We start from the raw sequence: 14,308 nt of genomic DNA, 5'->3' as shown, positions 1-14,308 counted from the left end.
TCCCATAATCTGTATTCTGTTCAGTGACTTGTGTAACCCGAGCATTATTAGTCCTAATGGTTGAAATGTGAACGTTATTACTGTAAAAGATGACTGTTGTTTTGTTTCCTCCCTCAAAGTGAACGATTTCTAACCTTGTGGACCTGTTACAATCTAGGTGCAATGGCTACTAAAGTGAGACGGCATGACACGCGGGTCCATCCTTACCAAAGGATTGTGACCGCTGACAGAGGTCAGTTTAGTCTCCTAGCTACACTTTGCTATTGACTGATGCATTTTTATGATTATTATGCCTATTATGCCTCACTGCCTTAGTCAGAAACAATGTCTGTGTTGGATTTCTCTGTTTTCCTCTCCCACCTTACCTGCCCCGTACAGGAGAATCTCATTTAACTAGAATATCATTGAGGAGTTCATTTATTTCACTAATTGAATTCAGAAAGTGAACTCTTTATGTTTTATTGATCCATTTCACACAAAGTGACTCACTCCTAGTGTTTATTTCTGGTAATGTTGATGATTATGGCTTACAGCTAATGGAAACCATTCGGGTTCGGAGAAAATAGGAACGTCACATAAAGTCAAGAAACCCTTTAAAACAGAAATGCGTTGCAGCGAGAAGTGTCTTCATGGACTACTGGACAGTATCAGCTCTCAGTACCGGGTCTGGGCTCCTTTTGCATGAATTGCTGCATGGGGATCAGCTGGTGCACTGCAAAAACAGAACTAGAAATAAGTAAAATGTTCTTAAAATGATTGTATTTGTCCTTAATTTGAGCAGGTAAATAAGATTATCTGCCAATGAAATAAGATTTTTGCACTTAAAATAGGAACAATTCATCTCCATCTTCTTATTTCAAGTGCAGGATGTCTAATTATCTTATTTTAGGGGTCAAAATACTCATTCCATTTATCAAATCAAGGATAAATACACTAACTTTAAGAACCTTTTACTTATTTTTAGATCCATTTTTGCAGTGTGGTCCTGGTGGGAGCCCAGGTTGTGTTTAAAAATGGCCTCCAGCTGGTCTGCATTGTTAGTTCTGGTGTCTCATCTTCACCCTGACAGTACTGCACCAGTTCAGATCCGAACAGTTTTTTAAAATAGATTTTCAAATGAAATACAAAAATGTTTCTTCTAAAAAAAAAAACAGGATTCTGGGAACAACGAGCAACAGTGTCAAGGCTGTGGTTAGCCCTGTTGCTTGAGCAGGTTTTATGCCACACTTTTTCCTTCCACTCAACTTTCTATTGTTGTGCTTGGATTTAGCGCATCAGTAGCTAGGCATTTGGAAAAAGAGCCTTTTGTGGCTCACAGTCAAATAAGTAAATGACTCTCTGCTGGGCTAATGTGTTATGGCTATGATAACACAAGCAGGTTTTAGATGACTTTTAGTTTTCCTTTCTACCAGACGTTTTTCCTTCCACTAAACATTCCAGAAATGTGTTCGGACACAGTTTCTTTAGCCAAAAGCTTTTGTAGCTAACCCGTGGGATTTTCATTGGTTGTAAGCCTAACCATCAAAAATCAACAGGAGCAAACATTTGAAATACACCACTGTGTGCATAAATAACGCAGCTATATCCTGAATAAGGTTCACTTTTGAATTCACTGAATGAAATCAGCTTCTTAGTTATATTCTTCTTTATTGAGGTGCACCTGTACATCCACACACCTGCTAAACGGTGGAGTGAGGTGTGCGCACCTTGTTTACATGTAGTACTTATAACAGCCACCGGGTTGGAGTCCCAGCTCAGGCATAAGCGAGACCTCGACCTCGAGAGCTTTTGGTTCACGCAGCTGTGCAGCTAGAAAGAGGCGAATAGTTTGCAGGCAGTGTTGAGGGGTAAAAAAACGACATTCCTCTGATGTGAAATTAGAGCCAAAAAAAAAAAAAAAAGGAGCGAGCGTTGCTCCCATCCCAGGATCGATTTCCGCTGCTCATACGGAGCAGAGACAAAGGAGGAGTAGCTGCGCTGCTACCGGCCGCCTTTTCACCACGGGATGCAGATTTCTTTATTATTATTTTTCTAGAGAAGATAGACGCGCGCAGACATTAGCTGAGGTAGCTTTGCGTTCTCTGCAGTGTGTTGCAAATATATTGAAATAAAGCTAAATACTTTTTTTTTTTTTTTCTTCTTTTTAAATATTTCAGTTGTACACGAGGTACTGTCATTTTATATTTGGAGCATTTTTATATGAAATGTATTTATGGTTTTGTGTATATTTATATTATATAAAAGAAAATATACTGCTAAATAAAGAGAATCAGAAAGCATTGATTCATCTATTTATTGCACACGTAGCTTTAGTTATTTTTTTTTATCAGCTTACCACTAATCACACTGTTTGTGAAAGACACTAAAACACTAGATTTGTTCATCTTTGTCCCTTTTTTTTTGTTTTTTGGCTTCTCTTTGCTTCTGTTTTGTGGTTTCGGGGGCAGTGTGCGCTTAAACAACAGCAGCAGCCGCCTAGCTACCTGATTGAGGGGGCGTGGCTTAGCCTTATTTGGCATCATGCAGGGGGGCAGCGTCATGATTAGCTGGGGAGGGGGAGGGGTGACATGTGAGATTGCATTCATTTTATTGTTAAAATGATGTCATTCCAGTCTCTTCTTGCTGACACTAATATCCTTTCTATCTTTTTTTGTTTCTGTTTGTTTTTGTTTTTGTTTCTAACCACCTAGCCGCCACCGGCAACTAACACATGACCTTCTGACCTCTGAAAATCTTCACCCAATGACGAGCCGCCCCAAGCCTGCCTGCTGATCAGTTAACTGGTAATTGCCTTTTGCTAGCCTCTCGGACGCAAGTGGCAGAGAAAGAGAGAGAGAGAGGCGCCTGCCCGTACAGTTACCCTAACACGTTCTGACAAAAGATAGAAACCAACGCAGACTCTTCACTGAAACCCAACACGGCTGTGGATTATTCATTTTTTTTTACTCCTCTGTTCATTAGTTCAGTTCCCATTCGTTCTCTTTCTTTTTCTTCATGAATCATGCGCCGGGTGGATCCGTTTGTGGTATTTCCATGAACCTGCACTGAATTATAAAGCAATAAAGAAATTCCCCCCCCCCCCCCCAACCCCACCCGCCTGAACACCCGCCCATAATTGCTCTGATTAGGTGACCTCACTCGCTCTCCATCTTCCAGTCTGAGACGCAAACCGTTTTCGTTTCAGAGCGAAAACATGATCGTCAACAAATTGCCCCAAAAACGCCCACCCTGCTCCACCCGCCCCCCCCCCCGCCACCCGCCCTGCTCAGACCCCCGTCTGCTGCTGCGGAGAAAGAAATAGAAGGAACGGGAACGTTCACTTGCATTAACGTGTTTAATTTCTGTCATTTTTTTTATTTTTTATTTTTTACCCCCCCAACATGTATTTCAGTTGTTGAGCTTGTAATTATGAGCTGACACATTCTGGGTGTGCCCCTCTAAATGGCTTTCTGTCTGTTTTTAGTTTTGTTTTTTTTAAGCATGGCTAAAATGATTGCAACAAAAAAGCTTTTTTTTTATGATTTGTGGGTTTTTTTTTCCCCTGTCTTGATTTAATGCTTTTCTTTTTTTCTTTCTTTTTTTTTTTTTTTTTTTTTACACTTTATTGTTTTTAATTTTCAGCTCAGATTGGACTAATTAGCTTCAGTCACTGAAACAAAGCAGGTGGTTATCTCTGGAAGTCAGAACAGAGTTTAGTGTTTGAGGCTGAAAATGAAAGGCGTGATGGGGGGGGGGGTAGTGTTTGGGTTGATGGGTCTGTGTGCGTGTGTGTGTGTGTGTGTGTGTTTTGATTAATACTACAATGAAAGTAGGGTGTACTGAGGCTTAGGGGACGCGGCCCCATCCACACTACATCCACTATCCAGTGCCTGATGTATTTAGAAGAATATCTCGATGAGTTAGCTGAGCCGTGATCACAAAGATAAAAAAAAAAAAACATAAGTATTGTGTGCATATTTAGCCAAAGGGTTTTCAGTGAATAATGTATGTGCAGTTATGCATTTGTCACACAGAGGGCTCTCTTTGTGATGTCAGGACGTCTGGGTGTCTGCCTTCAGCCAGGCAGGTCGATTTCTGACCCCTTACTGCTCAGTTTTATTCGCTATTTTCCTGAGTAAACAGGTAATTAACACTAAAATTGCGTGCTACTTGATTATAGTAGTGCTAGGGAAAAAAGACACTCATGACAAGCAAGAGGTTTGTTTCTTTTTCATTTTTTTTTTTTTTTTCATTTGAAACTTTTTTTTTTTTTTTGCTTTGTTTTCCCCCTTTAGTTTAAACTTTTGTCCTCTGTTTGAGTGTGTGTAAGTTGGGGCATGAGGTCGACATAATCCTGACCTTTCTGCATTTTATTCTTTTTAATTATTTTACTAATGAAACCTAACATATGCCAAACCACCCAAAAGTGCATCCACAATGTGTCACACCTCCCTCTGATGGTAGTCCAGCTTCTGAGCCCACAATCCTTTGTTCAAATCTCAAGAAAAAATAGGATGTGAAAGCCATGCCTGCCTGTTCAAATTGCTTTATACATACGTCTTATATATATATATCTATAAATATATATAAATATATAAAAATGTAGATATCTGTCAATGCATATAAAAATACAGATGAGAACAAAAAGTAGATAATTTTACAGGGTGCTGGAGATGAGAGAAAAAATCAAAAATCTATTTTTGGCAATTTTAGCTTTTGATACTTTACTTGCAGTTATAAAAAAAAATAAAAAGTAATAAAAAAAAAAATTACAAAAAAGAAAAAAATGTTTCCGGCGATCTTTAGGAGGGAAACCGAACGTTAGTGGGTGAGGGGAAAAAAGTGCTGTTGCCTGGAGTAAAATCGGGAAAAAAAGCGAAAAAACGGCGAGATGGGAGCGAGACGGACGCCCAGGAGGATCAAATCAAAGTGCCTTATCAACTGTGGTTTCCGTTTTTTAGTATTCCAGTTGTGTTTTTAAGAGAAAAAGATATCCAGCACCCACCAGGACGGCGCAGAGAGGAACGAGAAGCGTTACGCGGAGCTCGGAGAAGACGAGCTGGGCAGCTCCCACCGTACCGTGGCGCTGCCCGAGTTACTCTATGCAAACAGAATAGCAGTCGTTTTGACCAGCTACAAATATGTGCCATGGTTTTTGTCTTCCTGAAATGATTTTAAGTTGTTCTTTTCCTTCACTCGATGACCCCTTTACTCTGCCGGACGAGCAGATCTTGTCTTTTTATTCGAGGTTTTATCGATGATATGAATTATTGTGGTTTTGTTTTTCATCTTAACTTTCCCTTGAACAAAACGAACTGCCATTCGCCACCGAGTAGTCTGCCAGACGTTCTGATGATGGGCTGAGAGAAAAACAAAAAATAAATAAAAAAAATAGGCACCATTCAGGGAAAACGGACAGGAAAGGGTTTGTTTTAGCAGCTGCATCCAGTCCACATATCTCCGTGTCAATTTGACAACAAACTATCAGTACAGTAATGAGATTTCTAATGGACAAAGGAAGCGCCGGGTAATGAAACAAGCACCTGCTTCACACTCAGATAGTTTCCAGTTATTGAAACAACTGACAGCTCATTGCTGAAAGGTGAAATGAAATTGATACGTTCTCGGATCCAACAGAGCCGTCGGCAGTCTGTTTTATTCCCCCCCCCCTCCTCCTCCCCCCTTCCTCCCCTTCTCTCTCGCACCGTGCTGTTACACCAAAAGGTCAATGATTAATTTTTATTTTTTTTGTTTTGTTTTCTTTCTACTTCAGTGTTATTGTTTTAAATTGAAATGCAATATTAAAGTGGAGAAAAAGAGATGGCAAATCAGCATTAAGACAGTATTAAATTCCCTCTGCAATGCCTTGTGAAAGGCTGGATAAGTCCATCAGGTGTAAGGTTGACTCTATACCTACCGTATTCTCTCTGGCCTGCCTACTACATGTATGATAATGTAATTAACAGCCATTGTTACAGGTTTATAATGTATTTTTCTAATCTCATTTTATATGTGTATTAATCATATTTCTGAGTGTTTTTTTTTTTTTCCCCTTTTAAATTTTATGAACCCCCACCCACCCGCCCCCCCTCCCCCCACCTGTCCCATCTCGACCCGTCTCCTGTGGGGAGTGTTGCCTTCTCTCTGTTTAGATTTTGTTTTTTTTTCTTGCCGACTCCCAGCTTGTTTAACTCATTAGCTACTTTATTAGTTTTCCTTGTCGGAAGTATTTTTACATGCTTGCATTTTTAGTTTTCATGGTGTAACGCTGTTATTTTTTCTTATTAACCTCTTGGCATTTATTTTAATAAAACATTCTTAGTAAGAATTTTACTAACTTGCTGATATTTTTGTCTTGTGTTTTTAACCTGTTTCATGAATGTTGTTGCCCTGGTCTGGTTTCACGGACTAACACGATTAAAAACCAGCGTATGGCCACGACTTTTAACTCACCGACACACACACACACACACACACACACACACACACACACACACTGGAACGTGCACAACAAGCCCCTCACTGCTGCTCTCACCGTCTCTGCTCAGTTCCAACACTGCTGCTGCGTCCGGTCGTCTCTTTTATAGGCGGCTCTTAGTCCTCCTGTCCTTCTGTCACTGCCTCCAGGAGGAAAAGGGTTGGGGGGGGGGGGGGGGGGGTAGCTTCTTCAGGGCACTGCTTAGACTTCAGGGTCAGCGTTTCGTTCTTAAACTACCCACAGGCGGACGGTTACAAGCGATTTGGGGTTGCTCTTAGAAAGCCACGTGGTCTGAATCTCAAAAACCTGAAGATTTGATTTGACAGGGAGAGGGTTCAGGTTTCTATGAGTTGGGAAAATGAGATCAAGATAAATGATATCCAAGCATATTCCACCTTTAATGTGACGGATAACCTGTGCAGAGGCCATGAGTGACTCCCGAGGAAGCGGCAAAGAATCGGCCCGACTCGACCAAAAAACATATTCTAAGAGTTTGATGGTCTGATCAATCTAAGGTTAAGTCTTTGTGCCACATTTCCCGTACTGGGCCCGCAGTGAAGCACGGTGGTGGCAGCATCATGATTTGGGCTCTGTTACATGCAGCAGGGGGATTCTTGTCAGACTGAATTTAAACAGTGCCAAATAGCTGTCATCTATTTTTTTTACTCAAAACATTAAGGCGTTGAATATGCGGAATTAAAGATAATTCTCGTTTTTTCATGATGCCGTTGAGTCCGAGCTTCCATCCAAAGACACGAAAAAAGTTAGCCTCGTGAGACCGTCCTGATCTCGCGAGCTTTCAAGGTTTCACTCGCAGATCAGTCTGGCTACTCTCCGTTAAAGAAAATTTGGAGCCGTTCACCAAACGAACGTCCAATCAGCGTTGGCTTTGAGGCGGGTTGAGGTGTGACGCAACGGGAAGCGCGACAGTTCAGGCTAAAGAACATGGCGGCTTCAGCCGATGAAACTAGCGTTAGCGTGGCTATCGAGCAAGTTTTATCGGAATTACAGAGTATTTCTTCACTGAAAGAAGAGCAAAACACTGCTCTGGAGGCTTTTCTCAGAGGAAAAGATGTTTTTGCTCTTCTCCCGACTGGTTTCGGCAAGAGTTTAATCTATCAATTGGCTCCTCTTGTTGTGTTAGTACGTCATATGCTTCGTTGATCTGATTGGTTTATTTGGCCCGTCTATCACCAACATAGGCCAATCAGCTAACCAGTATTTTCGCCCCTTCCCAAAATTACTTCAACGGAAGGTTTTCACATGGATATGCGGAGCAAATCCATCTGGCGGAGTCAGGTTAACGAAAAGTGGCTTCACCAGTAGAGTATTTACAAAAAAAAAAAAAGACGGCCAGCACTGAAAGGTCAGCTAAGGAGGGCGGAGGAGGACATGAAGCTCCTACCAAGAAACCCTGAGTGCTACTTCTGAAGCAAAACAAGCTTTTTTTATTTGTTTTTTTTCAGCTAAACTGTTCAGGATATTCGTCTCATTAAAGGTGGACAAAGTTACAAAGACGTTTTATTCTGGCTTTACTCTTATTTTTATTTATTTTTTTCTCCCCCTTAGCTGGGATGTGTCCACTTTTGAGAGCCGCTTTAATCCCTGAAGATGAGGCTTTTCTCCTGCCATTAGTTACCGCAGCACTCATCGCAATCTGTGCAGAAATACTTCACATTAGTCGTCTCAAAGGGATTAACGTTACCGTGGACGAAGCGTTTTAGAGCAAAGAATCTGGTCGACGCACATCATGTAAGGGGAGTTATTTCCAGCTGACGCTCTAAAGACAAGCCTTTCAGTGTTTTTCTCCCCATGGGGGGGGGGGCAGCATGGCGGCTCTCTCCAGCTGTTGTCTGCTGGACGAGCTCTCCTCCCCGTTCAGCTTATTGATGGAGCGACCGACGCCGAGGCCGCTTGGGAGCGTCTCACTGCTTAGACACACACCAGTGCACCGTGCCAATATGAAGTACTCTGGGATCCAAACAAACTCAGTGTTTTCGGGCTTTCTGTGTGAAATGCGTGTCTGGGTTTCAGCTGGCCGCCCCGTATTGTTTTTCAGGGAGTTTTTTTTTTTTTTTTTTTTAGTTTTTTCCTCCATTTGAAGCGCTGCCAGTGCTGCTTGTTCATTTCTCCTCCCTGGGTTCCCTCAGCTTTTCCTCTTTCCACTAATTCGGGGTACTGATACTGACTCGACCCAAAGATTAACTTTATTAATCCTGATTCCTTTAACACAACAAGTGGCACCTCTGCAGTTATTTTACACCCCTTTTCTTCTTTGTTTTTTTTTGTTTTTTGTTTTTTTTTTACCCCTCCCAACTCCACTGCAAGCAAACCTTGGCATTAAATGCTGTGATTCCATTTATGACTCAGCAGCAACAAATGAAACATCAGAGCAAACGTTTCCTCTCTGAAATTAACATTCAGTTTGTGGCTTTTAACTGAAGATAGATGTTCTTTTTTTTTCTTAAACAGCTGCTTTAAAACATGTAAACAAAGGCAGATGTGATTACAGGCAGCAGAATTATGTTTTTTTTAACTTTGTGAATGTAGAGTTGTGAGACTTTTTTAATATTATTATTATTCATCTCCGATTGGTTTCTCTTAATCTGTACAGCAAGCGGCTTCATCTCCAATCCGTCCATTTATTTATGCTCTCGCTTTGTACAGATTAGACGATTTCTGGACTTTGTGACACAGACACAAAGTTTGTAAATTACCTGAACTGAGTTCAGGAAGTGAAACTGGTATCTTATGGTATAGCTTAGGCACAAAGTGATAATTTGCACCATTTCTGTTAATTTGGACGTCATATGGCTCGCAGCAAATGAAGGTCTGAGTTCTACGTCACACCAGTTAAAGCGTTTTTTTTTTTTCTAATTTCTGAAAAATAAATCCATCTACTTTACAGGACATTGGTTCAGTACTTTGGTCTGGGCTCCTTTTTCATGATTGACTGCAGCAGTGCAGCCTGGCCTGGAGGCGGTGAAGCTGTGGTTCTACTGAGGCGTTCAGAAAGCCCAGACTTCTCAGCGTTGTTGACTCTGGTGTCTCATCTTCCTGTGGACAGTGATTCCACGCGGATGAACGCTGGTGTCGGCTTCATGGGGAGGAAACTGAAATTAGTTTCTCCTGTAAGTCCTGGTCAACCCATGTGACTTTGGACTTGATCAAACACGGTGGATTAGTACTAGAAGATGTAATGGGTCACTAATGATTGGACTTCAGCGAGCCGGGATTCTGTTTCTGCACTCGTCCCCCACACTCTGGGACTTTGATGCTTTAATTAAAAGGGAAATTTACATTTTCTTTTGGGCAACAGGATTAGAGTAAAACTTTTTTTCCTTAGCAGTGAAACGTGTTCTGGGCGCGTCCCGGTGATTCTTGAAGCACCGCTTCCTGTCAGCCCAAGTTCATCTTGCCCAAACTCCTGAACACGTCACGGCTGCGGGGATCCCTCTTGCTTGTGCGCCTTTTTGTCAGGCACAGTTTTTCCTTCCACTAAACGTTCTACCAATGTCACTGGACACAGCCAGCTTCTTCAGCCTCTTGTAGCTTATGCTGCAGTTGTGCGCGTTGCCAATATGTTCTGGGAGACTTTTTCCTTCCACTGAACTTTCTAATTCTATGTTTGAACACAGTTGGCAGCCAAACTGTTTTGTAAGTAGCTCTGTGGGACGTCTGTCGAGTCAGCAGTCATGTTCCTGCCATAACATGACATTTATCTATTTGAAAAAAAATAGAGAAATGCAACCATATGTTCTTTTTCATTTTGCTGTAAGCCATAACTGTCAATATTAACACACATAAATTGGTGAAATATATCGCTCTGTGTGTCTATAATATACTGGTTTTACTTTCTGAACAGAATTACTAGAACATATCCTCCTTCAGTCATATTTTAATTTCCTTAGATGGACCTGTATATTAAATTCACTGCCTAAATTGTTTCAGTTATTCTGTAGAAGTGCCTTTTTTCTCTTGCTATTCGGAAATTATATATTTTTGTACCTTTTTATTATTCAGGAGCTAATTTTGTCTTTCCCTTTATCTCAGAAAACTGTTTCAGGGTAATGTGTAAATATATTTTAAACTGGAATTTTTTTTTTTTTTGTTTTTTCCCTCCATTAAACTTTGGCGTTGAGGTTCCTGCTGAGAACGAGGTTGTTGTTTTTTTTTCTTCTTCTTCTGGTGTGACTGGACCACGGTGTGCAGGATACGGCTGTCTGCACACTGCCACCATCTCTGGCACGTTTCTCAGTGCTTCAGGGGCATTAAAATGTGTCCAACTACCAACAATCGTTGATTTTTATAACAAAAATTTTCCTTCTGTTTAACGAACATTCCTCTGTTACGTCAGACTGCAGGTTAACCTGTTACGTGGTTAAACAGTAAAAGCTAATGATAGTTAATATGGACGCCAGCTTATCCCCCCCTGGATTGCCTTTTCCTGGTTTAATGACTGATGAATATGCAGAATTAAACAGATTTTCTAAAACCTTCACTAGCATGACTGTAAACTGCTAGTTTGGCATCGTGGTGCACGAATACCTGGGACTTTTGTTTGTGGACTTGTACGTTTTTATGTGAAGTAGCTTTGATTTTTTGCGTGTTTGCTTTTGTTGTTGACAAATTCAGAGGTTGTTGAACATGTAATGCCACTTTTTGTTGCCCCCAACCCCTTCAAAAAAAAAAAAAAAATCAAAAAAATGAAGTGTGCAATAAAGAGCCATATTTCCAAGCTTCCCTCTGACTGCTCTACCTGGACTGATGATTGCTTCTTTGAATTTGCTGTGAGGTTTCAGGTAGGTGCAGCACTTCAGCACAAAGGGGGAAACTTTCCAGGACCATAAAAAGCTGACCTTAAGAGTCGACAGTAAATTGAGCATCCTTGGCCTTAAAAGAAGGTTTTCTCCCTCTAAACGGCTGACTATTTGCTAGTTTTCTGGTTTTGCACCTCTTGCAGTCATATATCAGGTTTAAATTTAAGAGACCTCTGTTGCCACTCTGCAAGATCAGCTCAAGTGAGGCTGAAGAGACGAATATGCGTCATCTTTGCTGCATGCAGCAAAGTCATTGCAGAGGTCAGCCACGCTCCAAACGTCAAACTGCATGAGCCATAAGCTGTTTACGCAGCGCCTTGCAATCGTGTTCATATCCGTCTAACTTTCCCACAATTTGTCACATTGTAACCACAAGCTTTCATGTATTTTATTGGGACTTTAAGTGATAAACCAATACAGTGAATAATTGTGAGGGAGAAGGAAACTGATTAACACGGTTTATTAAAGGGAGGAATTTCTTCTGGTCTCCCTGAATAAAATCAAGTGCAACTGGTCGTCGTCAAATCTGAGTGTGATCTGATATAAATATAAGAGCAGCGGTTCTGTTTCTGGCCTCAATGGGTTTGTTAGAGAACAACAAGCATCATGACGGGTCAGGGAGGAAGTTCTGGTCCAGTTTAAAGCAGAATCTGGTTCTAAAACAATATCCAAAGCTTTGAACATCTCTCAGAGTTCAGTTCAATCCATCACCTGAACGTGGAGAGAGGACGGACCACCTGCAGCTCAACAGCCACATGTGGATTTAAATCTCTATCAAAACTATATAGAAAGAATTATGCGCACAAGCAATGTTTTTAATTAAGTGTTTTTAATTAATTATTGTTTTATAGCAAAGTCTGTTGTTGTTCTGTCGCACATTTTTAAGCTATAAGTACATTTTTTTATTTTATTTTTACAGAATCGTGACACTAATCAGTTTTATTTTTAACTACAAACCTGAATATGGTAATTCTTATCTCAGTTGGCCTAATTATGCATTTTCCCTCCTTGTAGAAGTTTGGTATTTTTATTCATTCTGACATTAAAAAATTTCAATAAAAATTTCAATAAGTTTTTTCATAAAGTGTGCATTTATTACATATAAGGAATATTTATAACAAATTAAGGCTGAAGTTGTTTTTGTTGCTTTAGCCACATTTTATTCTGGAGCAGTTGGTGGATAAACCGTCTCTTGGGCTAGAAAAAGTTTACGCCTCATGATCTAAACTGAGGCTGGGGAAGCAGCCAAGAGGCTTGTGGTAACTCTGGAGGAGCTGCAGGGATCCACAGCTCAGGTGCCAGAATCTGTCGACTCTCAGCAAAGGTGTCTTTTATGGAAGAGTGGCCTTAAAAAGTCATGTTTTCAGTTTGCCGCTTGCAACATAAGGGGTGCTAATGTTTTTTGGAGCTTAATGCAAAAAATGGCATAAAAATACACCATCCCCAGGATGAAACATGGAGGTGTCTGCATCAGGCTGTGGGGAAGCTTTTCTTCAGCAGCAGCAGGTATATTAATCAGAGTTGATGGAAAGAATGGCGCTGAACCCAAAGCGTTTCTGGAGGAAAAGAAGGTTAGATGTTGCAAAAGCCTGAAAACCAGGGCAGAGGTTCAACTTCCAGCAGGACAATGACCCTAAAAGCACAGCCAGAGCTACAATGGAGTGATCTACACGTAATCGTTCATATGGAAGAATGGCCGAGTCAAAGTCCAGACCCAACAGCTTATTGAGGATCTTTCACAAGACTTTTAAATAGCTGTGGACAGCTTTAGCTATTTTTGCAAAGCATAGAAGGCAAAAAAAAAAAATGGCCTCAGTTCAGTTTATATTGAACTGAGTTATGACAACGTCTGTACATTTCAATTGCTGTACTGTGAAATCACTGCTGCTTACTTTATCCTGTAACTATCCTGCAAAGTTACTTTATTCTGAAATCCACTGCAATTCACTGAAATTCTCAAGCTGTATGCAAACGAAATTTCCTTCTGTACGCACTCTGTGCATACAAAATGTCAATAAAGTTTGTCTAAGTCTAAGATACTTCAAATGGCAGCATCTTCTGTAAAACATTTCTAATTACATTTAACAATTATCAGAAAAATATATTACAGGTATTACAGGAGTCTGAATGCATGCTATAACTTTAAACACTGGTAACAGTCCAGGCTGGACTGTTATCAGCGTAAAGTGACCTCAGTGTCCCATATTTGCTCATTGCAAATATGGGACACTGAGGTCACAATAAATTTGAGATATAATTTGCAGCCCAAAGTTTATATGCATTAACATATTGTCAGTTAAGTCATACTGACGTATTTAAAATCCATTACATTCACTGCAATTCGGTCCCAGTGATAAAACAATGGAAGCAAGTTCAGTTTACAAAGCCAGGTGGTGAAACCTTTTCTGTCCAAGGTGTTCCAGCCGGTTGCATGAAGTCCCTGACACTGCAGCAATCCCTTCTCCTGAACAAGCATGAAGCAACAGTGGACTATTGATTGCATCGAGGCACTAACTTCATAGTGAGCATGCAGGCAACACTTTGTTGGACGTTTTTCATAAAAATTAGATAAACAGCAACCTTTTCCTCCCACTGTGCCATTATCATAATGTTGATACTGAGGTCTGTTGTTGTAAAGTGACAGATAGACATAAGCGTAAAAAAGAAGGACCTTCAGAGTAGGATGTCATGTTTTGTCAGCATAGAAATGATATTTTTAGTAAATGTTACAAATATTCTCAAATTCCTTGTGTTTTCCTGATGAATCACGTGAATATCCCTATAATAAAGTGCCTCATTGTTTTTAATAAAGATACTTGAAGCTCATCTCTGTGTTGTCCTCTTCATCAAACACAATTATTGTTCACATAATACAGAAACATAGGATTTTCATACGATCCTCTCCGTCCGTGGCCCCAGAACAATAAAAGAGGAAGTTAGCTGTTAATGGCACATGTTTGACATCCATAATTGGGAGCATATTTCATGGTTTGTTACCCAAATAGCATCCTGTCAGATGCAGTAGACTGCC

General features: G+C 40.6%; 1 protein-coding gene across 5 annotated transcripts in view; it reads left to right on the top strand.

The window, feature by feature from the left end:
- qkia (QKI, KH domain containing, RNA binding a) overlaps nucleotides 1-3,069 on the top strand; it is a 108,402-nt gene extending 105,333 nt beyond the window's left edge. For 4 of the 5 annotated variants that reach the window (XM_012864521.3, XM_012864524.3, XM_012864523.3 and 1 more), the window contains exons 7-8: nucleotides 158-232; nucleotides 2,691-3,069. In XM_012864521.3, the coding sequence (XP_012719975.3) occupies nucleotides 158-232; nucleotides 2,691-2,707 (92 nt within the window). In that variant the 3' untranslated portion in view covers nucleotides 2,708-3,069. Of the gene's footprint in view, nucleotides 1-157; nucleotides 2,280-2,690 lie in introns of those variants that run through there. The other variant, XM_012864519.3, reaches the window with a different exon arrangement.
- Nucleotides 3,070-14,308: the final 11,239 nt, after the last annotated feature.

The sequence above is a fragment of the Fundulus heteroclitus genome, chromosome 19, assembly GCF_011125445.2.
Source record: "Fundulus heteroclitus isolate FHET01 chromosome 19, MU-UCD_Fhet_4.1, whole genome shotgun sequence".
Taxonomy (NCBI): Eukaryota; Metazoa; Chordata; class Actinopteri; order Cyprinodontiformes; family Fundulidae; genus Fundulus; species Fundulus heteroclitus.
Note: the sequence above shows the minus strand (reverse complement) of the source record. Positions and strands in the feature narration are given on the sequence as shown.